General features: G+C 43.4%; 4 protein-coding genes across 6 annotated transcripts in view; 3 read left to right on the top strand and 1 right to left on the bottom strand.

Annotated features, from left to right (window-relative positions):
- The first annotated feature begins 841 nt into the window (after nt 1–841).
- On the top strand, nt 842–10,420 carry LOC131701719 (multidrug and toxin extrusion protein 1-like). The gene is made up of 17 exons (XM_059001371.1): nt 842–1,265; nt 1,615–1,716; nt 2,494–2,562; nt 2,926–3,074; nt 3,294–3,336; nt 4,311–4,355; nt 4,495–4,592; nt 4,696–4,793; nt 5,116–5,229; nt 5,719–5,786; nt 6,176–6,284; nt 6,703–6,778; nt 7,381–7,450; nt 7,859–7,991; nt 8,413–8,507; nt 8,612–8,702; nt 9,218–10,420. Exons 1-17 carry the CDS (start codon nt 1,077–1,079, stop codon nt 9,496–9,498), a joined length of 1,830 nt encoding a protein of 609 aa, XP_058857354.1. The 5' UTR covers nt 842–1,076; the 3' UTR covers nt 9,499–10,420.
- Nucleotides 10,421–10,532: 112 nt separating this feature from the next.
- LOC117429803 (transmembrane and immunoglobulin domain-containing protein 1-like) lies at nt 10,533–15,136 on the top strand. Of its 2 annotated transcripts, XM_059001373.1 has the most exons (6): nt 10,533–11,400; nt 11,783–11,862; nt 12,675–12,971; nt 13,509–13,784; nt 14,135–14,238; nt 14,759–15,136. In XM_059001373.1, the coding sequence occupies exons 2-6, from the start codon at nt 11,799–11,801 to the stop codon at nt 14,795–14,797; spliced, it is 780 nt and encodes a 259-aa protein (XP_058857356.1). In that variant the 5' UTR covers nt 10,533–11,400; nt 11,783–11,798; the 3' UTR covers nt 14,798–15,136. The 2 variants fall into 2 exon arrangements, with proteins under 2 accessions (XP_058857356.1, XP_058857355.1); XM_059001372.1 differs by lacking the exon at nt 10,533–11,400 and having other exon boundaries at nt 11,470–11,862.
- Nucleotides 15,137–17,689: 2,553 nt separating this feature from the next.
- LOC131701648 (protein PIMREG-like) lies at nt 17,690–23,946 on the top strand. Of its 2 annotated transcripts, XM_059000738.1 has the most exons (6): nt 17,690–17,848; nt 19,649–19,945; nt 20,373–20,677; nt 20,881–20,976; nt 22,053–22,104; nt 22,369–22,501. In XM_059000738.1, exons 2-6 carry the CDS (start codon nt 19,658–19,660, stop codon nt 22,369–22,371), a joined length of 744 nt encoding a protein of 247 aa, XP_058856721.1. In that variant the 5' UTR covers nt 17,690–17,848; nt 19,649–19,657; the 3' UTR covers nt 22,372–22,501. The 2 variants fall into 2 exon arrangements, with proteins under 2 accessions (XP_058856721.1, XP_058856720.1); XM_059000737.1 differs by lacking the exon at nt 22,053–22,104 and having other exon boundaries at nt 17,700–17,848; nt 22,369–23,946.
- Nucleotides 23,947–26,325: 2,379 nt separating this feature from the next.
- The window catches only part of LOC117429801 (membrane-associated phosphatidylinositol transfer protein 3-like), a 44,956-nt gene continuing 44,057 nt past the window's right edge, over nt 26,326–27,224 (bottom strand). The window contains exons 18-19 of the mRNA XM_059000739.1: nt 27,046–27,174; nt 26,326–26,640 (exon numbers count right to left, since the gene is read on the bottom strand). Coding sequence (XP_058856722.1) covers nt 26,329–26,640; nt 27,046–27,174 — 441 coding nt within the window. The 3' untranslated portion in view covers nt 26,326–26,328. The remainder of the gene's footprint in view (nt 26,641–27,045; nt 27,175–27,224) is intronic.

Here is a 27,224-nt window from a genome sequence, read left to right on the forward strand (position 1 = left end):
AACCTACCAGGACATGCGTTTTTACAAATAGCATTTGCGGACCAGTCAGTCTGAAGCATGAGCGAGCGTTTATCTATATGTCTATCTATCTATCTATCTATCTATCTATCTATCTATCTATCTATCTATCTATATATATATATATATTATATGCACTGAGCTAGCTCCAGCCGAAGATCAGCGTTCTAACATTTTGGGGCGGAGTTTCTGTTGAGCTCCTCTACTGTTTAGATCATGAAAAGCTTGGGTAGTTGTACGAATGTCAGCAGACACGTTGACTAAGTCAATGCGCTGCACAGTGCTGTGTTCGGTCTTGCTGATGCCTTTCCCATGTTTCTATTCTGATGCTAGACTGCTGCTATTTACAATGAGAATGGCTGTGAAGGTGCTTCCCTGCCTGCTCCTGCTCACCCTCTGCTCACAACTGAAAGGTGGGCTTCACTGGCAGGGAAACAGTGCAGTTCCAAATGTATGCATCATCAATGCAATCAACTCTGCAACATTCCTTTTAATAATCTGATCATCTGCTGTGCATGTTTCAAATTACAAAGCCTGTTCCACTGGTATCCATATACCGTTTTGTCACACATTATTTTGCACAAGGACAGTCATTTGTGGGGTTTTGCAAATCAGCCACTCATTTGTATAGTAAAGACTTCAGGCAAACTGTCTGCTTCAGTCCAGTTCACACATTTGAATTTAGAATCTATTTTATTTTTTTTACACCTGGAGCGTTTTGCAGTGTATTTAAAATAGAGATAATGTAAACAATTACAGTATTTGTACACCTAGTGTCCCTACTGTAAAACTCTTTCTACAGTAGTAGAGGACTCGAGGGGGGCGGGGTGGTAATGAGCTGTAATAGCGGTGGGAAGAGAGTTGTCCCAAAACAAGTTGAAAATTGGCCAGAACATCGGAATAAAGAAATCAAGCAGGTTAAGAAGAACATAAAGGAGTCCAAGTTACAATCCTCGCTCTGACTGGCTGCCTTTCTGAAACGTTAACCACATTTTTAAAATAAGTTAGAGCACCTGTGGGGTTCTTCACTGCTGTGGTGCACAGAGAGTGGTTTGAAAATGCCCAAAGCTGGGAATCCACAGCCGGCCAGCACGGCTGCAGTGAGCAGTAAGGAGGAGGAGGTCGCCTCTCAGTCGAGCTCCACTTCAGGTTCAAGCTGCACTGCTTGTTTAAGATGCTTCCGACGCGTGATCCCGGTTGGTTTCAAAGAAGAGTTATACCAGCTGTCATGTTTGGCAGGGCCAGTGGTAAGGTTTCCAGTTTCTATTGAGAACTTCTCCCAGACCCTCCGTGGTTCCATAAAAATATCTGCTGTTAAGGACTGTGTTTGGTACAGGCACTTTTTTTTTATTTTATTTGTATTGACTCATTATATCAACTTCTCATTTTCAACTGTTTTCGAGGTTGGGAGTTTATTATTAGTTTTCAAATAACTTTTTGAACTGAAAGAGAATGTTTACAAACAGTCCTTAAAACAGTCCTTCAAAACATTCCTCAAAACAGTCTTGTTTTATGACTAGGGCCCACTACCTTATTCTAGATCGATTGGCTGCTTAAACAAAGCTGTTTTTCCTTTCTCTGTCTTTTCTTTCTCAGTTTGTGTCTCAGCTGATGATTTTTTTGATCGGATTCGTCAGCACCGTGTTTTGCGGCCATCTGGGAAAACTAGAACTAGCTAGTGTTGCACTCTCCATAGCGGTGAGTATTATGGTTTATTTTTTTATTTTTTATTGAGCTAAATAATGTCATCATTTTAAACTGTAATAATAAACTAAATGTACTGGCTGAAATGCAATGTTTTGGTAAAAGCATTAACATTCCTTTGATGTTGTAAATTAGCTTTTTCTTGCTTAATAACTATCCTACAGAAGAACATATGGCTCCCAATGAAACACGACTCTGTGCTAACATTAAAATGATAACGCGTTGGGAAACACACGTTTATCTATGGAGAAAACAGAACTAGACAATGTTATTAACACTCCCGAACTACTGTACCTTTTGAAAATACAAACTTGTACAAAAACTTGGCAGAAAGGGCAACGCAGACAGACATCAGGCCAACCACCACCTTCCCCAGTACTGTCAGTCTAATTGCACACAGCACTGTAAATAAACTATCGTCTTGCTTTTAGAGTACTTGCACAAGTCCCAATGCATACCTTTTTTTTTCTTTTTCCTTAAGGGTAAGCACCTATTATTAAACATGAAGGCAGCAAACACCGTCTGTATGCACAGCAAATACACAAACACGAAATACAGTACTTAACAGGTTTATCGTTATTTATAGTTAATACATTTCTTAGTTGTAATTGAGATACACGAATGGCTCATCACAAATCAGTTGAATAACCTGCACACCTGTCTGTTAAATGCATTGGTGATAGTGGGAGTCTGTAAACCTGAACTGCTTCCCCCCAAAATTTGCTAGTCCTTCCTGCTGCACCCTGCCATCCATGCCTTCTTGTTTTTCAGGTCATAAATGTTTCAGGCATTTCTGTGGGAACTGGTTTAGCTTCAACGTGTGACACGTTGATATCGCAGGTGGGTAACAATCTAGATTTATTTGTAATTACTGATTTTATTTATTTATTTATTGATTGATTGATTGATTGATTTAGTTGTGAGTTGACTAGGGGAGAGTATTCTTTCTCTTTGATGGGGAGGGAGCAGTTCATGCCTCAAGCCTTCCCTGGACAGGAGTGAGCACCTTTTTTCTGAGGGGGTGAGGGAGGGTTCAGTTCATTCTCCATGCCTCAAGCCTGCCCTGGACTGGAGGGAGCACCCTCTTCCAATACATATGCCTGCAACAGTGTCCTATGCCAATCACGCAGAATTAATTGCGTAGAGATTTTGTTTTCCAGACTACTGTCCACTGATACAACTTTTTTAAAATGTCCCTTTCAGACATACGGCAGTGGGAACTTGAAGCGAGTGGGAGTGATTCTGCAAAGAAGCATCCTCATTCTACTGCTGTTCTGCTTCCCTTGTTGGGCTCTTTTAATAAACACTGAATCCCTTTTACTGGCTGTGAGGCAGAACCCAGAGGTGGCCAGGTGAGGCTTTATTAAAGAACCTGTAGGAGGCAGCAGTCTACTGGAGATGATCTGATGCCCACCTGTGGTGTGTCTAGCTATGAGGACTCCAAATAAAACACTGGGCTTCCCCAAGGTCTTGAAGGTTCAAGATTGGAGCACTGATGTTCTTGAAGTAGCTCAATAACGAGGTGAGGCTTTTAGTTTGCAGGCCAGTAACTGTGGATGTTGTTTTTTCAGGATGTCCCAGCTGTACGTGAAGATATTCATGCCCGCTCTTCCTGTGAGTATATTCAGTGCTGTAAACCTACGAAGTTACACCAAACACATTGTACAACTGTGCACTGATTGCACGCTCTTGGTAAGAGCAGGATCAAGCTGTGCTCTTTTAAAAGGATCACTGCAGAAACAATGAAAGCAGGACTGGCTGTTCTCGCAGAAGCTCACAGACACAGAGTATCTCAACCTTGCGCAGTTGATAACAGTGCTGCTGTTTTTGAAACAGTAGAGAAAAGTATCCACTGATTCAAGCTACCAGAGCTGCAAAAACAAAACCGGTTTCATCAGGTGGATACATTGCAAACGCCACTAGTGATATACAGTATAGTGCAATGCAATAGCACAGATACAGCAGTCACACTCGCTAAGCTGATTGGAACCAGTTGATTTGAAAAAAACAAGCCTGGTCTAATCTTTGTTTCATGTTTTACAATCATTAATATTCCTTTGGGGAAAATAAAGACAGGTATGTTTTTTATTAAAAAACATTATGCAAATGGTACCCCGCAGTATACTCTACAGGTGCAGGTGATGAGGGCAGGATTGGTGTTGGCAGTAATTGTAAGATTCACCTGCAGTGTGGAAATGCAATCCACATACCTTTGTTACAGGGCAGAGGCTGGGCACAAACCGGCAACACTGCGCACCACAGGGGAGCGACTTAACTGCTATACAAAAGAGCCGGGCTCGTCTGCATTCGTGCTTATAGAGCTTTTAATCGCATCTCATCTCACCGACAGGGGACACAATCTGTGACAGAGGTGCATCACACAGCACTGCCCGTGACACACTTCATTAAGATTGTTCTGATTTGAGATCAGTTCTGACAACCAGGCTTCGCATTAGCAAGAGTCAATGAAACAGGAGTGAAATTTGGCACAGATACTACTCAGAGTCATGCAAACTCTGTGGCATCTAAGTCGTGGTGATGATCGGACTGGTCCATTGCCCATAACTCCTTGTTTTGTTTGTTCGTAGGCAACATTTATGTACCAGTTACAAGGTCGCTATCTGCAGAATCAGGTAGGGGAACCTGCTTTAGTGTTTTCTATTTGATATGCTTTAGTAAAATGCTTCTTTTTTTTTTAAAGGATCTAGTTGAAATCTCATGTGTTCCATTAAAAAATAAAAATCCCAATTCTTTCATTTTTTTCCCCTCCAGGGTATAATCTGGCCTCAAGTAATCACTGGTGCAATTGGGAATGTTATAAATGCGCTCATAAACTACATCTTTTTGTATGTGCTGGACCTGGGAGTGGCGTAAGTAGGCTCCGTTGTCTGAGCTCCTCTGAAATTGCATTGGACTTGCTGTCTCTGCTGAAAGGAGTCCCATGATGACAGCGTGCTGTCTGCTTTATTACAGGGGCTCCGCGGGGGCCAACGTAATATCTCAGTTCATTCTAATGGTTCTTCTGTTTGGGTACATCCACTGGAAGAAGCTACATAAAGACACCTGGGCAGGTAGGGGCGCAGTGTTCTTCCATGTCACTGCAGTGCACTGTGCTGTGTCGCAGCATCATTCATTATTACACTGATGTACTGTGCTGTGGTACTGCTACTTAACTAGCCTTGTGTGCTCACAACAAGAACTCATATAACCTTGGTTAAGTGAATGTGTAGCGCATATGCATGCCAGTCACTCAATAACTAACATAACAAGCAATTAGTAAGAACATGCTAATCACACACTGTACATGTGCATCCCAGCTATTCTGCTTAGGCTGCAATTCAGCAGTCCCAATGAGTAACACGCTGTACCCGCTCTGCCTGTCACCCCCTGCAGGCTGGACTACAGAATGCCTGCAGGAATGGGGGGACTTCGTGCGCCTGGCGATCCCCAGCATGTTTATGCTCTGTATAGAGTGTTGGACTTACGAGATCGGAGGCTTCCTCGCAGGTCATTGCACCAGTCTGTTTAATTGTTTTCATTTATATACATGAGGTATAGTGTGTGTGTGTGTGTTAGCTGAGGTACAGCGTGTGTGTGCTAGCTAAGGTGCAGTGTGTGTGTATGTGTTAGCTGAGGTACAGTGTGTGTGTGTGTGTTAGCTGAGGTACAGTGTTTGTGTGTGTTAGCTGAGGTACAGTGTGTGTGTTTGCTGAGGTACAGTGTGTGTGTTAGCTGAGGTACAGTGTGTGTGTGTGTTAGCTGAGGTACAGTGTGTGTATGTTAGCTGAGGTACTGTGTATGTGTGTTAGCTGAGGTACAGTGTGTGTGTGTGTGTTAGCTGAGGTACAGTGTGTGTGTGTGTGTTAGCTGAGGTACAGTGTGTTAGCTGAGGTACAGTGTGTGTGTGTTAGCTGAGGTACAGTGTGTGTGTGTTAGCAGTGTTGGGAGAGTTCAAGACCAGCCCATTCTGATGGTTTCCTCTCTTCATCTCCGCAGGTCTGATCAGCGAAGTGGAACTTGGGGCTCAGTCTGTCTTCTACGAGCTGGCTTACATTATCTACATGGTAAATAATGGAAAACTTCAGAAACAACTGAATTATTTACAGGAGCTAATCAGTGGGTAATTGCTACTGTAGACAGTCAGTCAGGCAATGAGAAGATGTACGCCATATATTATCCAATGTTAATGGCCTGTCAGGGAAGTCCCTAAAAGTTCACCATGGTAAATCTGCACAGTCATTTTGCAGTTTTCTCCCATGCTTTTTCCGTAATTATATTGTGGATTTACTATAGTTTACCATGGTTTGCCATATATTTTTTAATGTGCTTTACCATACCTCTCTGAGCTTGCCTATGCTTTATTACACTGTAGTGTGCGTGCTATGCTTTTACTGAATCTTGAATCACAGTATGAGTACTGTGTAAGCATATTCTTCTTTCCTGTACTGGGCAGGTCCCTTTAGGCATCAGCGTGGCAGCCAGCGTGCGCGTGGGAAACGCTCTGGGTGCTGGGAACACAGAAGAGGCCAAGACCACCAGCAAAGTGGCCATGATGGGTGCAGGTGAGCGGCCATTGAGCAAACACAGGTGCGACATAGACTCGCTATGTTGAACAGGTAAACGCGCCGTGTGTATGGTATCTTCAGACAGCGTGCTAGAAATAGCTAGGCAGACTAATGTTGTTTAAGTTTGAAAGCATCTGAATTCACAGTCTTAAGGCTTTATTGACGAGTATCCTGTTGGACCCTGATTCCCCATGCATATAGAGCTGCTCTCGACCCTTGCTCACTAAGATCCATAATCACAAAGCATGCACCCAAGTTTGCTCCATTTTTTTCTAAAAGGAAAAACTAAAAACTCATGTTACACAACTACTGAGAAGAAATTCACAAGGTGCATGTTGCAGCCCCCCCCCCCCCATCTCCATGTCATGAAATTGTTTTAGTTGCATTGGGTTGTGTGTTTGTGTTTTATTTCCAGGTGTGTTTGCAGTGCTGTTGGCTATAATAATTGCACCTTTGAAGGACCTGGTCGGCTACATCTTCACCACGGAAGTGTAAGTCAGCTCCATACAGCTCCACACACTCCACACAGCTCCATACAGCTCTGCACAACTCCATACAGCTCTCTACCATTCTACACAACTCTACACAGCTCCATATAGCTCCACACAGCTCCACACAGTTCCACACAGCTCCACACAGATCTGCACAGCTCTACACAACTCCGTACAGCTCCGAAATGTATCAAGCAAAGAATAAAGAATAGCATAAGGCAAGTGTTATCTCAGTAAGTCCACGCTTACTAATATATTGTAAACTGCTCATCCTGTTGTGATCAAACTTGCACAGGGCATTTGTTTAAAGTTTTAGGGTCAGGTGAGTTCTGGCATTTCCCTGGTTGGGCTATTGTAGACTACAATACAGTATCCTCAGAACTCATTGCCTAAAATATGATGAAACTTTGTACAGACTTCAATGGTCTACAAACAAAACCAAGTCATGTGTGTGTACTTTAGTTTTGCATGCACACTGAAGACCAGCCTGCTGATAGACCTGTAAGACAGGTTCCAGCTCACCACACCCCCCAGGTAACTTACATGTCCTCTGGTTTGTAATGTATAACTAAGTCATGTTTTTTTTTTTTTTTAATCAACAGAGAGATCATTGACTTGGTTTCAAAAGTCATGGTTCTGTTCGCTCCATTACACTTCTGCGATGGGCTTGTGGTGAGAGTTTTCATTACTGCATTTATTCTAGTCTTAATTAATGACATTTAAGGGCATCTTCTTTCATCAGTTCATTTCACACATTTATATGGATAAACACCCATAAGAGGGGGTCCCCAGTACAGCACTATGGGGCTGCAGTGTAGGGAGAGTCATGCAGACAGGAGCTCTCTGGTTCGAATCCTGGTTGCACTGAGTTGCTGAGTTGTCTGGAGTTCCACAGTTAGCACTGTATTGGCCTTTGCTCTCCTGTGGGGTTAGGGAGGAAAATTGGCCGTGTATAGTTCACCTCACTGTGCTTCAGTGATCCCTACTGTTCCAGACTGAGTCCTCTCCTACAAGATTCAGTAGCTTGAAAGAGGCGAGTGAGAAGGTTGCCTGTTGACCCTGTCTATTTTGTCTCTCCAGGGTGTCTCTGGGGGTATTGTGAGAGGAGTCGGCAGGCAGAAGTTCGGAGCCATCTGTAATTTGGTCGGATACTATGTAGTGGGGTTACCTGTAGGAGTTTCATTAATGTTCGCTATGCATATGGGAATTGTTGGTAAGATCTCATAATGCAGCGTATTCTCTTTTTTCCTTTATTTACCATTTGTTTTACTTCTTTCTTCCTTTCTCCTTCTTATACAAATACTGGTACCTTTTTCTTCCTGTTGAAATTCTGTATTGTACCCAAAGATTTGATTAAATGCATTATGTGAAAATCTCAGGTACGATTGCCAGTGATTGATGAAATCTGTTTCGTAGGGCTGTGCTGAAACTCGTACTCGGAATTGCCTTTAAGTAATTATCAGAAGGTATCCAATACATCCATTCATGATGATTTCAAAACAAAACAAGCTGTCCTTCCCTAACATTTTCCAATTGAGTACCAATCAATAGCCAATTAACTGATTTAAAAGCCATAAACTGACAGTGACAAGTTAGTAAAACATCATCCTCACCTGTTCTTCTTCACTTGACAGGTCTGTGGACAGGCATGCTATTGTCCGTGGCTATGCAGGCAGTCTCCTTCAATATCTTCATTGTGAAACTGGACTGGAAGAAGGTCACACAGGAGGTACTGTCTCATTGTGTGCTCTTTGCATATTCCAGTGTGAGCCGGTAGCACAGCTCTGTTTAGTTTGCCAGCAGCCCTGGGTGACTCTCTGTTTTGTTTACTAGGCCCTGGTCCGAGCTGGGGTGCAGACCCTGAGAGACGGCAGAGAGAACGAGGTTCATGTGAACGGGATTGACAGTGCGGACCCCTCCCCAGGTAATGATTCATCAGCACGGCCTCGCTGGCCAGCAGGGCTCCTTGATAATCACAGTCTCCAATCCTACCAATCCTAGAGGCTTCCAATCAAGTGTTTTTACTTTGAAACTCGAATTTCATTGGGATTTTAGTTGTGGTCCTGGGATCCAGCAGGCCATGGCCCACTCTTATTCAAAAACACTGGTGCACATTACACTGGAGAAAGAAGCTTTGTGACTCAGCCTCAACTGGATTGTAAAATGCATTGTAACATACATTGTAAAAGGCAATGTAAAAGGTGCTGAGGTTGTTACATTGGTGACTGCATAGCACTTCATTGCCTGATCATTTAGAATGAGCCTAATAGTGAATCTGATTGCATGCCATTGTATGGAAGTTGATCTGATTGAATTGCACCTCTGGCTGAAAGTCATGTGTGTGGTATCTGGTTAATCGAATGCATCTCTAGCTGATTGCATGCTATCTCTAAAGCTGCTGGAACTGCATTGTAAAATGCCTGTGCTGTGACTGTGCAGACTCCAAGGTTGAGGAGGAGATGGCAATGGAGGACCTGAGTCCCAGCCACACTGACACGGAGGGGCTTGGGGACGGCAGAGCAGAGGGCTCGATGAGCCCGGTCGGGGGGATCCTGTCCCTCCAGCAGCTGGTCCTGCGCCGGGGGCTGGCTGTGATCGGGGGGCTCCTCATCCTGGCTGCGGGGATCATCGTCAACGTCACTCTCACCGAGTTCACATGGCACTCCAACAGCACGGTGTCGCCAGACACAGGCAGCAACGCAACACAGCACCGCTTCTAGCACGGCTGTTACAGAGTGGACAAAGAAACTCCCTTTTATTAACAGACTGCACACCCTGAAAAGAACAAAACTATAGGCATCCTGCCTGGCGGAAGTAGAGCACAGAGAAGCTGTTAGGACAGCCTCCCTCTGCTCTGTACTAGTGGCTCTTGTACTCTGTTAACAGCCTCCCTCTGCTCTGTACTGGTGGCTCTTGTACTCTCTTAACAGCCTCCCTCTGCTCTGTACTGGTGGCTCTTGTACTCTGTTAACAGCCTCCCTCTGCTCTGTACTGGTGGCTCTTGTACTATCTTAACAGCCTCCCTCTGCTCTGTACTGGTGGCTCTTGTACTCTGTTAATAGCCTCCCTATTCCAGTTTCACTATAAAATAAAAATAACTGGGGGTTTTGAGGAGTGGGGTAAAAACAGAAACCAGTGTGTTCCTGATAAGTGTTTCCAGCAGTGAATATTTTACTTTGGTGTTGGAAACACTGTTATCAAGAACAAACTGTTTTTTTTGTTTTTTTTATTTATTCATAAAAACAAAATTTTACTAAAAACAAAAAATGTTACAAAAAATCGCCTTATAGGAATGTGAAAAACGGGCTACTTTTGAGTTCATATCTGTTACTGCTGTGTTTTGTCATGTAGCCATTTTTTATTTTATGCTATCTGGAATGTTCACTGATAAATTGATTCACAGAAATGCTTGATTTCGAGATCGGTATCAATAGTTAGTGGCTCTAGTACACTATAACAGCATGGAAGGTTTTTGTATGTATAAACCAGCTTGGTGATTTTAAAATAAAAAAGAGAAATGTAACTAAGTATTTGCACTTGTACGGTATTGTTGGCTGTAAACCCTAGAAACGTTTTGGTTGAAATTGACCGTGAATGTGTTTTGTTTTGTTTTTTTCGGTGGAATTATAAGACTTTGATTTCTGGTTTGTATTTTATTGTAGAATGAGACTTTGACCTCCTTAGTTGTATAATCTCTGTATCACTGTGACAGTTCATTTCTAATTATGTGAGTCTGAAAATGCAAAGTATTGTAGAACATTCTTCCGCAGTGTCACCTATTGTATTAGTGGGAGGCAGATCCCTGTTCAAATCATTCAAATAAACTCCACTATGGAGTTTAAACACATCTTGCTGTGCAAAGTATTTTAATAAAATAGACTATTCACAGCTGAGGCTATGGTGTGATTCATCTGCATGACTTTTGTAACACTGAGAGATCTGTTCCTAACAATACAGTCCAGTGGTGACACCTGGGGGTTACAAATAGTCTCCTGGAGTACACTATATCGAATATCTAATTTCAAAAGTATTTATGTAACCAGGATAGGGCCCTTGAGAGATACACAACTCATTTTCTGCGGACCAGTCAGTCTAAAGCATGAGCGAGCGTTTCGGAGTTCTGGACGGTTTCCCTGCAGCATGGCAAGATCCGCTCATTACACAAAGAAACAGTGACACCCGATGCTATAGCTCTCACAAGCTGCAATGCACAGTATGCTACATAAGGCACTAGCTGAAACTCTGTCTGTTCCACTTAGAGTAAATGGTACCATTAATTTAATTGCAATATATGTGAGTGGAGATTCTCTTGTGCAATCTGTGCACTGGAGGAGGAATCTAAGACTTTCCTTCAAGACTATTCCCAGTAGTGCGGAGGGAAGTAATAATTAAATCAGGTTCACAGTCTGACGGTTGTCAACCCTGCCCTCTGTTTGCTCAAAGATGACTGCAGGCAGTAAAGGGTTTCTTGACCTTGAACCACCAGAGAATGCAATAAAATCTTCAATAAAATACAATTATGAAAAACAGGCAGCGTGCCTTTAAAGAGTAAGCCAGTCCAGCCTGGAACTCCAGACTCCTTAGACACGGAGAGAGACCTCAAGAGATAGGACTGCACGCTGGTAAGTGGAAACAAAACAAGTGCATTGATTAATCTTATATTATCTCTCTCTCTCTCTCTCTCTCTCTCTCTCTCTCTCTCTCTCTCTCTCTCTCTCTCTCTCTCTCTCTCTATATATATATATATATATATGCACACACAGTTATTTAACTTAACATTACTAAATACAATACAAAAACACAGAAGACTGAGCTAGCTCCAGCCGAAGATCAGCGTTCTAACATTTTGGGGCAGAGTTTCTGTTGAGCTCCTCTACTGTTTAGATCATTAAAAGCTTGGGTAGTTGGACGAATGTCAGCAGACACGTTGACTTAGTCAATGAGCTGCACAGTGCTGTGTTCGGTCTTGCTGATGCCTTTCCCATGTTTCTATTCTGCTGCTAGACTGCTGCTATTTACAATGAGAATGGCTGTGAAGGTGCTTCCCTGCCTGCTCCTGCTCACCCTCTGCTCACAACTGAAAGGTGGGTTTCACTGGCAGGGGGTCCAGGGGTTTATTCCTGGTAGCTGTTCAGCCATTCAGTTAACGGATCAAACATGGAACAACATTTCGATTCAGTTACACAATGCACAATGGCATTGATGCTTCTGTATTACCAAGGGAGGGGCATTCTTATCTCTGCAATACAAGATATGAAAGTAAATGAGAAAATTACCCACATGAAAAATCATATGCGTTAAGAATATCAGATGTTTGATTGACAGCAACATCAGTCTGCCCGGCGATTTCTACCATGCTAGCTGAAGAAGGCGGAAGCCGAAATGTAGCTAATTATTAAAATAGTGAGTTTTCAGTTTTATCAAAAAGTTTTCTTCTTCGTGAAGTATTTCTAGTGATTGAAGAGTATCCTGTTGGATCCTGATTCTCCTTGGATACAGAGCTGTTTGCTGTTTTTGAATTCTCTGTACTTTCTCTCTCTCTCTCTCTGGTAATGTTCTTGGGTGAAAAGTTATACCACTGAAATATATCTAAAGCAAGGGCTTCCTAATGCACTGCAGTGTACTTTCTATACTGAATTCACATTGTGCTCTATTTGTGCCCTTTGGTCCTTCTCTCCCTCAATATACAGTTCTGTGGCTTTATTCAATCAAACTAACCTGTAATAGAAGCACAGCACTGCATATCATTCTAGAAGCTTTTCAATTGAAAACACCTGAATTCTGTACAGCACCTCTACAAGTCTAAATGAATGGCTCCATGTATACCACACACTATTTGATTGATTGGGTATGAGCAGTAAGCTGAGTGCTGATTCTGTATTTGGTGCTGCTGCAGGAGCGGCGGTGACTGTGGGCATCTGGAATCGCGGTGCTCTCGTGGAACAGAAAGGCTGGATCACGGTGAACCGCTCCGAGGCGGTGACCCTGGACTGCCGCGTGGAGGGGGCTGAGAAAGAGGAGGAGCTGGTGTGGTACCGGGAGAGAATGAGGGTGAACCTCCCACCCCACAACAAGCTGAACTACAGCAGCATCTGCATCAACCCCATCTCGGACACCGACCATCTCGTTACCTTCGCCTGCCACCTGAAACGAGATGAGCTGGTCAACGCCTCTGTGCAGCTCAACGTTCAGTGTGAGTCACACGTCTGATTGCAGTGAGAGTCGTGTGTCTGATTGCAGTGAGAGTCATGTGTCTGATTGATGTGTTTACCATAGTCTATTATAGTTTGCCATACCTCTCTGGGCTTTACATTGCTTACCTGTGCTTAACCATGCTTTTACTGTGCTTTATCGCACTTTGCTAGGCTTTTACTATAGGAAACGTTTAGAAGGGACCTAAATGAGAATGCTAGTGAGAAGTCCTGTAAGAATATGCATTTGAAAGCACGGGGAACACAACTTAATATTAATGAGTGAGAAGACAATATGGTTTTAGCACATGATGGCTAACACTGAATCATGCAAAACCATAAACACACGCAATCATGTAGCAATACTAAAAGAAGCTGGTAAAGTTCTGGGGTAAAACTCAAGTAGACCATCAATTCGGGTGGCTCTGTCTTCAGTGCGTTAGAAGTTCTTAGACTGCGGGATCTGATCCCTGTGTGCAGTGAGGGTGGGCTCATGCTGTGTCTGAAGATGGGCTCATGCTGTCTGTGTGGTTCCACAGTCCCCCCCTTGCTGGCTGGCTCAGAGGAGGTGAGAGTGGAGAAAGGGAACGAGGTCACCCTGACCTGCGATGTGTATTCGAACCCCCGGCCGGCCGTGTCCTGGAGCAAAAACAGCAGCAGCCTGGACATCGGGCTGCACTGCCAGCTGATCCAGGACGGGAGAGAGGCTCGGCTCCACATCACCAAGGCACAGCCCTACCACCAGGGGGAGTACAAGTGCGAGGCCAGCAGCAGCCACGGCAGCTACAGCAAGACCTTCCAGCTTCACGTGGACGGTGAGCGCCTGCGCACAGCAGGGAGAGAGGTTCTGCCTTGACTTGAATTCAAGAGTCTGGTTGTCTGTTCTTTTAAACAGCTTTGTATTCAGCTTTTGTAACATTGTTGTGTTCTATGACACTGGCTCCAGTAGATATTGGTATGGAATATTTAAAGCATTTAAAACCAGCGTTTTAAATTGAAATCCATTTTTTTTTAAGGAGTAGAAACATTAAGCATCATAAAATGTGTGCGTCAGTTCAGAACGAGCATTGTAAAAAGGTTGTTTTGTAACAAATTGAAATGTAAGCAGCCTGCTTTGTCTCAGACGTTCTATGCGGAGTGTAACTGTTTGAATCCTTTTCCTAAGGTAAGAGTAGCAGAGTCCCATTTGAGCCCATCGTAGCCGCAGTGGTGGTGGCTGTGTTGACACTAGGCATGGCATTCATTTCCAGAATAAGGAGGATAGCCAAGGTGAGACTTTCCATTTTAAAATCTCCTCGTACAATAGGGTGACTGTATGACTCCATGCTCACTGGGACAGTCTGGGACAGTTGAGGCTTTTTAACTCACACCCCAATGCATTCTGTTAAGTGTAGTCCTGGTTCTCTTAAAGAATAGAGACACAAACAGAAAAGCCTGAACTATCCCAGTGAACATGGGACCATGTAGTCACCCTATGCTACTAGCAATGAAATAGTTCTGTGCTAAGGAGCATGAGTACAGAGACAGAGAAAAATATCTGATTTATTGATCTGTTTTAAAAAGCAGGACGAAACCGTCAAAAATATAATTCACCCAGACTTGAAAGTGTTAAATTAAATCTTTAGTACAGTTTGTTCTTGAGCCTGGTTTAAGGATTGGAAACTAGTGCTTAGAGATTTTTCCCGTCAAATAAAGCAGAAAACAAAAACGTTCTGTCTATTTGATTGAGTTTGTATTCCAGGCACTGGTTACCAGGTATCTAACACGGGTTTATTTTTTTTTTTTCCAGTGCTGCAAGAAGGGTGAGCTGCCTCCCACTGGCCAGTAGACTACAGCTGGCTGAAGATCCTCGTCCCTCAATATGAACTGAATAAACAGCTATTGTTTAAAGCTGAGGGAACACAAAGCCACTTTGTGGTATGGAACTTGACTTCAGGAGACTAGGTTTCAGGACACTGCATGGGAGACTTGGGGTTTGGTACAGCAGCCTCAAACTAGGTCTCCTGGTCTCCTGGAACCAGGTTTCAAGCCGTGTTTCCTCAGCTTTAGCATCCTGGATCTGCCACTGACTGCCTTCTGATCCAAGCTACAATTCCAGTAGAAACAGCAATGCAGTGTTTGGTTTGATTTGAACCACGCCTCCCTTATTAAACGACATGCACACTCAGCCACGCACTTCCCTGGTTTTTCCATTGATATTCCTTAGACCAAGGCCGGGCAGCCCCTCCTGATTGGACGGCTTCCTTGAAATCAGGGTTTTCTTCTTCCACAGCAGCACCCTGCGTATACAAGCAAACACAGAGTAAGAGTAAGATGACTGCAGATGCATTACGAATGCTTATTGTGCTGTGTGGCGTTCTGTACCAGGTGATTACAGGTAAAAAAAAAAATCTATTTTCAGAATGGACAGCAAAGATGATTCCGGTAGTTAAAGGTACTTCTGCACACACACAGGCTGGCAGTGGGTCGTTCATCATACATTTTGATTCACTGAGATGGAAACAGGTGACTTGGAGCATGCAGGGAAGGAGATAAGACTCCTGTTGCACAGCAGTTTGATCCACTCCTGGTTTCACTATGAGTTTAAGACGGCACACCTGAGCTTGCTACCTGCACACTGCGGCTCATCAAGCTCATAGTAAAACCTGGAATGGGTGAAACTGCTTTGCAGTAGGAATCTTATTTCCATCCCTCAGTGTTCCGCTGCCCCTGCCCTTCTGTACTTATAATGACCTTAAACGAGGGCTAACCATGGCTTTCAAACCATTATTTCCCCTGCTAAAAATCTTTTAAAAGTTTAGAACATAAATGAACTTCCTGTGTGCTGGTTGGAGTCTCACTCCAAAAGTGGAGCTGCAATCAAGCCATGTGACCTACAAGCCAGGGAATGATTAGGTTCCGAAACACTTTAGTGTCGTTAATCTATAGCTTTGTATTCCAAAATGCTTATCCCATATTGAAGATGACACAATAGCACAACAGACTGACGCGTTACCGATGCTAGAAAGTGGATTTTAAAGCCTCAATCAGCACTTTTTTTTTTTTTTTTTTTAATGCTCCACAAAATAAATTAATGTTTTTGTGATGCAGGAGTGTAGCAGGAAATGATACAGCATTTCCATGGTATATACAGTGTGTGATCGCCACCCTGGTTCATGGGGACAGAAGAGAGTCCAAATTGCACATTTCACAATTCTTGCAATGATTTGTCTATATTGTCATATTCCCAGTGCAGGGGAATTAATCCATTAAAGCAGAGTTAAACATTGACACTGGTGTGGAACAGTGAACACAGTCCAAGTTAAACATTATTGGTAACAATGTCAGAAGAGCTCTCCAAAGGTATTGCCACATGCCACACCCACAATAATATCATAAACACAAAATATTTTTTATATACTGGTAATTAAAAAAAAAAAAAAGGTCTTGAGGACAACAAACAAACGCTTTAATTTTTACTTCATTTCCCCTTATCTGTTGACGTTATCAAAAAGCAGACCTTGTAAACCGGCCAGTTAGTTTATATGTCATATTAGTCCAATAAGCTTCTACTCCTTGCAGAGGTAACCTGTTATCGCTAACTGCGTCACACTGTGAAGATTCGGCGTTTTAACCTGTTAAAACCCCAGCCCCTCACAGACAATTTCCGCCTGGGGGGCTGTGCCCTTAAATAAATCACAATATCTTCCAAAGTATAGACAGCACAGGCATGGTTCAGGGCTTGAATTCAAGGTAACCCCTTGGGCATCAAGACTAAAACCTCAGGTGTGATAAAAGTCTTACTCAGTACCACACTGGAAGGAGATATCCAGAAAAAACACATAAAAAAACAACAAACGCTTTTCATTTTTTTATGTTCTATAGTCATTTTTTCAACTTGTAGCATATGAAAAGAGCCAGATTTTTTTCCAGTGCTTCACCAACATGTCTAATATACTGGGTAAAAATTTGGAACTGTTTGAACAAAGGGATCAAATTCTACAGGAGTTTTTACAAAGCTAAGCCCAAGGGTCCCCAAACCTCTCCAAAAATAAACATTGTGTAAATCTTTATGTCAATTGATATACTAAGTTCTAAAAGGGATGTTATCTTCTGGCACCTCACAGGCTAGCCATTGCCACAAGCATTTGCCTTTGAAAGGTTTTTTTTTTTTTTTTTTTTTTTTTTTTTTCCCTTATCTCATTCAAGAGGTGGGTGTGTTTGTTTGCACATCAATTACTCTGTGATGTATTGGGTTACAAACACAGTAAAGGCATGAATGGAACGCTTGTGACCTCCCCTACCACGTGATCAGGGAGATTTCATCGTCATGAAGGTTGTAAGACCACAGCAGCAAAATGCAAGCTAGTCGATTGCTTTTGTTTTGAATGCATGGGGGTACTAGACACATTGTGAATGGGATATCTCAGCGGTGAAATGACGGATTCGAAAAATTCCTTCGCTGTTTGACGGTAGGAAAACAACGATTTTGATATCGAGTCAGCTTTTTTCTCTTTTGCTTTTGTAATAATATTAAAAATGAGTTATGAAATATAATATTTACGTGCAGTTCCGTGTTCCGCCGGCGGGACAAGAGGGGCGTAAAAGGTTAATTAGCCATTTATATAAAAACGCTGTTGGTTAATTCTGGGTGACCCGTTATTGCGTACACGGGCATTATAACAACATGGAAAGGTAATACTTGTGCGCAATCGCAAGCTACTGTCCCTTTAAGAGAATCAAGCTGCTGCAACGGTGACGACACTGTCTGCCAATCAGAACGCAGGAGCAGGGTGGGTTGGACGACTTGCGCCAAATTCAAACAAAGAAAAAAAAAGAAGGAAAATCAGCGTTCGCTCGCAGTAGAGAACGTTGTGTGACTATTTGAGACTAACAAGAGGTAGGTACTTTTCTCATATATATATATATATATATATATATATATATATATAATTTATTAATTAATATTATTGTTAAACAAGTTAAGTGTATTCAATAAGTAGGAGTTTGGTGAGCCGACATGTGGGTTTTTTGGGGTAGCACAATGCAGAAAACAAAACGAATGGCTCTTTAAAAAACCACAGGACGGTCAAGTACTAACATGCAATTCTAAATAAATAGAAATGGATGCTGTGTTTCAACACGTGTTTTTTTTTCAAATTTTTAAAAACAAACCAGAAGAAAACAAAGAGACATTGCGTGCAATTGCGTACTGCCCGGCGTTTAAACTACAGTGGCGGGCACGGCGGTCAGGTTGTGTTTTTATGTTTATTCTAGCTGATAGTAGGAAAGGGTGTATACTCTAAATCTGTTCATTTCATTGACTTTACGCAGTTCAGTATTAGTAAAGTTACGAAGTCTGGCCTCAAGGCATGTAGACATCTTGCGTTAGAGGATAGGGCGTGTGTGTGGAGTTCTGTGTTTAGGATCGATGTCATGGAAAATGTCGGTTCTACCTCCTGGATGTTTGTTTACCACAGTAAAGTTAAACTTTAAAATGTGCACGTTCTTCCTCCAAAGTTTTACTGTTCCATAAACGCGAATTCAATCACATGAATATTTTTGCCTGCGACATAACATATAATTTCATAGCTTGTTGTGGCTCAGAATCCCAACAATCCTTTACTCAAAGGATACCTCTGGACTGAATTCCCCATGCATCTTCAGGGGAATTCCAATGCGATTTCCCCAGTGCTATAAAATAGTCAAACTGTGCCTTATCCCAGTGGGGTATTATAGGTGTATTGGATCAACCCCTTCATGTATCTCAGGGGTGCAAATAAGACTCTTGTTGCACAGCAGTTTGATCCATGCCTGGTTTTACTACGCGGTTAATAAGACACACTTGAGCTTGTTACCCATACACTGGGTTTCTTTCCCATTTTAAATACATTTTTCTTCCTGAGAGAATTAAAATGACTAAAAAGAGAATGGCAGACCCTGTCCCTTTTCTAAAGAACTTAACAAATCAATTAAACGCGGTGAGACTGGCGTTGTCTGAGCCTGATTCTGCTTTGTCTGGGATCACACTGTTGATGAAAGGAAACAATACACCTCATTAACAGCCTTGAGTTTTACACGCTGCCCTTAGGATGGAAAGTAAAGAAAGCCACCCCAGGATGGGATTATTGTCCTTCGCTGGGAACTCAATACTGTATCAAGACGTAACCATCAGAAAGAACATTCTCAATTCAGAAGGGCTTTTTAATCCAGAAACATTGCTACTTCACATCCTGTCTGCTTTTCTATTCACAAGCTTTTAATAAGCAGAGATGGAAATGAGTCTCACACTGCATAGCAGTTTCATCCCTTACAGGTTTTATTAAAAGCTGGATTAGCCCCAGCGTATAGATAACAAGCTCTTGTATATCTTCTTAAACTCATAGTAAAACCAGGAATGGATCAAACCGCTATGCAACGTCTTATTTCCATCTCCGAATAAGATGGGTGGTTTGTCTTTAAATATTTGTATGCACTGACCTCACGAATAGTTTATCCCCCACTTTATTTCAATCAGATTGTAATAAAATAAAAACAGCCATAAACCATACAAATGATCACAAATATAAATCAGTATGTTTTTAAAGGGGAGGGGTCTCCTGCAATGGTTATGAAGGCATCAGCTTGTGATTGCAGTTTTTGATTTTGTTTGAAGTTACGTTGGGAGGGTTATTATAACCTCTCCCTGTCTCCCCTGCAGCTTGTGACCATGACCTCCTCAGTGTTGCAGAGCGTGGGCGTGGCGGTGGGCTGGCGTTCACACAGTGTCCTGGAGGACGAACCTGACAGCCCGCTCCCCGACCGCTTCCGCAAGCGCCCCTCGTCCAGCTCGCTCAACACGCTGCGCATGTCCCTGCGCAAGAGGCTGCCGCTGCGCAGCGTGACTCTCAACATGCAGGAGAACCCCACTTGGGAGGCGCTGGAGAGCAGGCAGAAACCCGGGGCCATGCGCAGCCTGACCCGCAGTGCTCGCAGCACCCTGGGCAACGTGTCCCAGGTAACCAGACCATCAGACCAGGGGCTCCCCCGCACCGCATTCGTGGGTTTCTCATGAGGTGGCGCGCATGGTGTAGCGCTGAGCCATGGCTCTTTCTTTGCATGATATATCATATAGTAACAGTGGCATGTATAGATCATGATGCAAGACCAAAAACACTACAGAGCTGTAGCTGAATAAGTGTGTTCTATAGTTAGACAAACGTTTGCTCCTGCTTCTGTCGAGTCAATCTTGCAGCAGAAGTAGGGGATTCATCCTTAACTTCCAACACTCAGCCCCTGTAGCAGGAGAAAGTTCAAACTGGGTGTCAAGTTGACCAAAAAAAAAAAAACACACACTTGATACTTCAGGGAGTTAAGAACAATGTTCGAAATCAGTTGTGTTATATGCAACAAAAAAGAAAGATGCGTTTGTGTTTGTGTAACAGAGAATCCAGAAGAGCTGCGTGCCCCGGGAAGACTGTTTGGTCCAGACCCCCGGCAAGCCCCCCGCTGGAGAGAAACAGAAGAGCCAGGCTGCCCGCACGCCCCGGAAAAACAGCACCCGCCCGCCTGCGGCCTCCCCCAAATACAACCCCAAACACCCCCCCAAATCGGGCTCCAAGAGGCCCCCCCGCGCTGCCAGGACCCCTGAGGCTGGCGGCTCCTTGCGGGCCGGGAAGGGGTGGAGCGGCAGGAGGAAGCTGGTTCGAATGGCGGCCCTGAGGAGCCCCTTTGCCTCCCCCAGCAGAAGGTGAGCTGCATCAGCAGAGCCCTGCTTTAGCAGAACGCCTTGCAGTAGAGATTGTACGATGATTCAATTGAATTGATTGCCTTGTCTGTTGACCTGTTTGGAGCCTAAGGCATTATTACGAGCACGTTCTTCGAATGCCTGATGCTTCTAGTAAATGCGTTCTGCCCTTGCCTCTGTGTGACTGCTCTCCTCTCGGCTCGCAGGCAGTTTGACACAGACCTCGAGTCCGTGTCCACGGGGCTGAGCAAGCTGAAGAAGCTCTCCCAGGTCTTCGATGACGTCATCGGGAAAGATGAGCGGTGAGTCTCCCATACTTTTAAAAAAACAAGCTGCTTCTTACCCGGGGAGCGTCTAGCTTCGGCTCCTGCACACTTTAGAAGCTTCTCACTGCTTTGGGGTAATTGGATAAACGTGTGCAAAAGCTACTGTGTGCGTTTGCAAGGATTCACAGAGCACTGCCGTGAACTTGTTTGGTTATGAAACAATGTGATCTGAAGCACCCGGTTTTTATATAAAGAGATTTTTTTTGTTCCTTTTGGTTCCCACATATGGGAGAAGGGTTGAGAAAGGAAGTGGGCGTTTCCTGTTTTAAATGTGTGTTTGTTTTTTTTTAGGCTCCTATCCCAACTGTCAGACTGCAGTAGAAATTACCAGGATCTCACTCAGTCACTTTTACATTTATCTTAATTTAGCGTTAGTGAGGATCCAGATTTGGATATGCCGGTCAGTTTCATGCAAGGATGGAAATAAGACTCCTATTGCAGAGAAGTTAGCGCCAGTCTATAGTTAACAAGCTAAGGTGTGTCTTTTATTAAACTCCTAGTAAAACCAGGTATGGATCAAACTGCTATTCAGTGGGAGTGCTATTTTCATTGCTGCTTTGCTAATGTCTTTAGTATTTACCTCTCCCCTCTGTGTTGGGGCCCCAGGGTCCTGCCCTTTGCTAGGACAGCTGCAACTCTTGTTAACTGAATGGATTCCTTGCATTCCTCGGAAATGCTGCGCTTTCCTGACTGGCACGCTTCCAGAGAACTGGGAGGGGAGCGCTTGGGAAGAGTCTGATTTATTAATCCTGCCCAATGCTTTTGCTCCGGAGTGTGGAAATCTGAAAGGTCTTGTAGCTCAGTCAGTGGAGTGCCAGGATGCAGTGCTGAAGGTTGTTGGGTTTGGAGTGTCTTAGTTGCGTCTTGCAGTATGCTGAGCTCCCTTGTTCTTTTGCAGTTTGGTAATTAATCCATGGTTATACCATGTTGACAGTAAATTGTACGTGTGCTACACTTCCCATTACAAGGGTCCTTCACCAATTCAGTGGGCACAAAGTGAAGAAACTCAAATCTCAAGGTTGATATTCTGTAATACTCTTTCCATTCTTCAGTAGCGACCTCGCTCTTCCTCTCATCTGTGGAGTAAGCGGAGCAGCAGGGAAGGTAAAGTTTTGCCTGTTCTGCCTCTAACCCTCCTCAGTAACACGCGTTTCTTGTTTTTTGTCTCAACGCCCTTGTTTGTGGCTGATGCTGATGCTGCTGCCTCTAACGATTCCTCCGAACCTGTTTATCCAGGGCTTGGCTGTTTCGTGTCTCCCCGTGCTTTAACCCAGCTCCCTCCCCACGTGCTCATCTCTTTGTTCAAGCTCCGTTTCTTCAGTGAGCTGCTTTGGTAAGGCCCTAAAAGGCACGCCCTTCTCTTTGCAGTGATCAAGCCGTTGAAAACTACAAGCAGCTTATGGTAGAGAGCTACGAGTCCTCTCAACACAAGGGGACGCGCAGAGCATCCATCCGAAACAACACTGCCAGGATTCGGGACACCGTCCACAGCTGGAAAGATGCAGCCTTATCAAACATTCGCAAAGGAAACTGAGCCTGACTGCAGCTTCCGTCATCATACCTGGTCTTGTCTCTTCTGTTTGCTTACAGGTTCATATCTGACTGATCGGGATTCGGTGACACTTGTGTCTCATTACTGTGTATTTATGTAGTAGTTAATTAGTAAATACATGTGTGCTCGCACAATTACAATGTTATGAATTGTTAATGTACTTGATGTGTAAATCTTTTTGCACAATATATTTAATTACACAAGTGCATGGTAACTATGAATAATATTTAAATTACGTGTAAGTACACATGCATTTACTAAGTAACTACAGTGTAAATACACAGTATCTAGACACTTCTCTCTCGTGGTGCAGAAATTTGGAATGGGGTCATAATGATAGCTCAGTTTACCCCTTAACGCTGGATAAAGCACTGGGGGGGGGGTGTATCTGTGTCTCCTGTGTCTAAGCCACCATGTTCTCTCTCTCTCTGTGTGTTCTTCATGTTGACAGCCAGCATTTTGCCTATCGCTGCCCTGGGCTCTGTGTCTGCGTGTGTTTCTATTGTGTTTTTTTTATATGTGTGTGTAGTTCTACACTACCTGCGGTGGAGGGCTGTGTTTCACAGGGACTTCATAATCCTTCCAGTACTCCACGCTTCTCTCAAGCCTCGTCTCTTCAAAGCAGCTGTACGGTAACGCTGACATCGTCTTCCGATCCCAAAAGCAGCTGGCTTTTATTTGATTAAAAAAAAAAGTGATTTGTTTTGCAAAAAATGTTTTTTAAACCGTTTTTCTATAGCCATTAGGTATAAGCATTATTATATGAATATTAACTAACAGCTAACATGACTTTAGACAAAGGGAATTAACAGTATTGTGTTTCAGTGAGCGGATTTGGGGTATTTAATGTAACTGGTACACATTTAATAAGACACTAATAAATAGATATTTTTTTGTAATGTTTTATATGAAGGAACCACTTTTGTATGAAGGAGTAAGTTAACTTTTCTATGGGCTGCTGCAGCTGTTGGAAAGTGTGCAGTGCAACAAACTACATTTTTTTAATAAATATATATTTTATACATACAGTAATGTTAGCTAATGGACAAATGTTTAATTGACAAATGTTGTTTTTGGTAAAATGTAATAAATATATATATATATTTCAAGTGCATTTTGCTTGCTTTTTTGTGCATTACAGTTTGTATAATTCCGTTGATTTAAATGTGTCCCCTTAATTCATTAATTTGTGAAAACTCAGCAGGATTAAAACATACGAAGACCCTCTTTATTGAAGTGGTGCACAATTAAAATCTTCACCATTTTATACAAACCGTGTTCCATCGCTACAATATTGAAACTTTAGCTTGTGTTTTTTTTGTTACAAATACAAATCTCTGTATAGTACATTGGAAACCAACAATACCACAAATTAAAAAAAAACAAAAACACAATCCATCCACACACGGGTAACTTCAACCCATTGCTGCCTATGCCGAGACTAATGCCATTGATCGAGCTCCGTGACGAGCCAAATAGTGGGAGAGGGAAAAAAAAACAAATCAAAGGCAAGCCACTCCCACCCGACCCTCGAAAAGAAGAATCAATATATTTGGTACAACCATCCAGACCCTGCGGGTCTGTGACGAAGCGCAGGCGCTACCCGACGCGGCATTGAGGTTACGCTGCAGCAGAACGTTATTTAACACACTCGAGATCACAGGAACCCGGGTTCCACTGAGCTCCCAGCTCCCACACGCACCGTCTGTTTAAAGCAGGAACTTCCACAAGAGTCTCTCCTGCTTTTTAGTTATTCATAAAAGAAAAAGCTTGGGACTGGCTCTTATTGTTTTGTGTGATCTGTTTCACCTGCATAGTTTTAGTGGCAACGCTTTCAAGTTCGTAACAGTTTCTGCTGCTCGCATGTGTAAGGCGTGCAGTCATACCCTCTTACTGGTCCGCCTGGGGATTGTGAGAAGGGTAATGAATGCATCCGTGTGTTATTTAAAAAAAAAATTATAATAATGATAAAACCAGCAACACAAGGAAAGTAATGTGTATTACAAAAAAAAAAGGTTTTGTAAAACTCATAACAATAAATGCCTTTGTTTAGTGCTTTCTTTTTTTTTTTTTTCAAAAAAATTAAGTTTAGTTGACCCTAGTCAGGCCCTTGTTACTGGACTGGGAGGACCCCTGCTGTCTGTCCTTTCAGAACGCCTGTCTTCAGCAAGCTTTGATTCCAACTAGGAAGCAGACATCATTATACACATTTTACATAAATATATATTAAATATGTAGATATACTGTGTACATATATAATACAGATACAAAAATAACAGTTACAAAACACATTGCACTTGTCCTCAACATTAAACAAAAATACTTTGGTCAAGCAGAAGGGTAATACTTTTACTTAGTTTTTTTATTTAACCCGCTATTGGTTTATGTATGCTAACAACAATGAAAATGCCCAAAGAAATCTGCAGATACCCAGATAAACAACACTGTACTGTTTTATGTTAAAAAAAAAAAAAAAATTACAATATATTCATATATGTAGAAGCGTCTTTAGTTAGAAAAATAAGTTTGTCTGACACTGACCATGGCAGACATGCAGTCCCAGGCCCTCAGAAAGTGGTTGCTAATCGCCCAGTCTGACACGTGTGTCTCTAAAAACAGGTTTCTACCAGGAAAGTCACATCGCTAACAGATCTGAGTAACCAGTCAGATATTGGGGAGGACTGCTCCATGTGACAAGCCACATGAGTTCTGCTCAGTGTTTCTGTGCTGTGATTGGCTGCTGAGTTCTTCCTTCTGTGTTTGTGGGCCTGTGACTGGCTGTGGGTTTTTATCTCATTGTGATGTCACAATCACATCCCTGTTCCATGCAGGCACACAGTCCCTGCGCTCCTCCCAGGATAGAGGTCTGTGTGACTGTGATGGAAACGCATGTCCAGCGCGCGGTGGGAACTGTCCAGGAATCTGCTGTGTGGATTGCACGTCTCTGTCCTTTACTGGAGGCTGATCAGTAAGTAGGATATTGTTTTTTCGATAGTCCTAAAATGCATGCCTGGTTGTCTGAAAAATTCTCACAGACTGAGTGTTAGAATGCACTTTTGTCCACATTTGCATTCTGCTACAAAACACAGTCTATCAACACAGAGATGCAGGCAGCCTTTGTGCCCCAGGTTCTCTACTTACTCTCATCTACCCTGTCTTTATTATTAACATGTACTACAAATAAATCCAGCGTGGTTATAAAGCCAGCGTGCAATTTAAATTGCTACTGTGGGGACAACCGTTCCTAACAAATGCAGCTTCCTGGTTTGGTGCAAGTGATTTTGATGATGGAGCCTCTCCTTAAGGAAAGCGTTACCCAGCCAGTTACAAGTGTCAGAGATGCAGCAGGGCACTTTATTATCCACTTGCTCTGCGCTAAAGGGTTCTCCACAGCAGAGTTTCATTTGGCACGATCACTAAGCTTCCTACGTTTTTAAATGGTTCTGTTTATCTCTTACTGGGAGATTACTCTCATAGATACATTTTCTAAATGTGAAAGCCTTAACTGAGTCTATAACCACCCTGCATCCACTTGACATTACAGATATCCCAGTCCTGGAAGGGGCTCTTAACATATCCTGCTCTCCCCCACCCCCTCCCCCTCTCAGGGGGTGGAGTCCCCATGTATGCCTGGCTCCTCCCACCCCCACCCCCTCCCCCTCTCAGGGGGTGGAGTCCCCATGCTGCCTGGCTCCTCCCACCCCCTCCCCCTCTCAGGGGGTGGAGTCCCCATGCTGCCTGGCTCCTCCCACCCCCTTCCCCCCTCTCCCTCCCTCTCAGGGCGTGGAGTCCCCGCGCTGCCCAGCTCCTCGCACCCACACCCCTGGCCCCGGGTGCCTCTCTGGATCCTTGTCGGACTCGGGCTGGCTCTGCGCCCTCTCGGGTTTGGGGTTGGGGGTGGAGGGCGGGTCGGGCTGCTGCACGGACATGGTGCGCCGCAGGTGGGCTCGCTTGCGCAGGAAGTCGGGCTTAGCCGAGAGCCCGAAGCTGCCCTTGCGCAGCACCATGCGGACCGAGCTCTTCTTGGGACGGGAGCGATGCCCGAACTGCAGAGAGGAGAGGTGCGCTGCGTACCCCTCGCTCAGGAACTGCAGGGAGACAGACAAACGAAACAGGGTGAAGAGCTGCAATCCATGGTAACGAAGGGGGAATCACAACGTTCATTTTAATAAAAAAAAAACAAGGGCATGCAGATTTAAATGCATGCTATATAGTTATTCATTTATAACAATATTAAGCCTTCCATGCATGACTTTTTTTTTTCTTTTAATAGCTTTGTTGTTTTGGACTCAATAAATATTTCTCATTTACATGTTTTTTCAATTATTTTTCATTGCTTTATATGCTTCACTCTGAGTTAAGTGAAACGTGTAAATATCTATTATCATTTCAAATCTGATAAATCACAAGATCATTCTCTCAGGATGTCGACGCAGCGCTGTGGTCTAAGCGAGCTCTGAGGGAGCTGCTATCCATGAAGTTAAAACCCTCACCTGGCACTGGTTCTGGTATTTCTTGGAGGGACGTCCCACGATGTATATCTGGGAGGGAGGGAGGTCCAGCACATTGTACACAGAGATATCCTTCATGGACCCATAGGCAGCGCTGATCTTGATGTGGCACTGAAAAAAAACAAACACACAGGACTGGAACTCAAGCGCTACTAACCCTG

Source organism: Acipenser ruthenus, chromosome 26, assembly GCF_902713425.1.
Source record: "Acipenser ruthenus chromosome 26, fAciRut3.2 maternal haplotype, whole genome shotgun sequence".
Classification (NCBI taxonomy): domain Eukaryota; kingdom Metazoa; phylum Chordata; class Actinopteri; order Acipenseriformes; family Acipenseridae; genus Acipenser; species Acipenser ruthenus.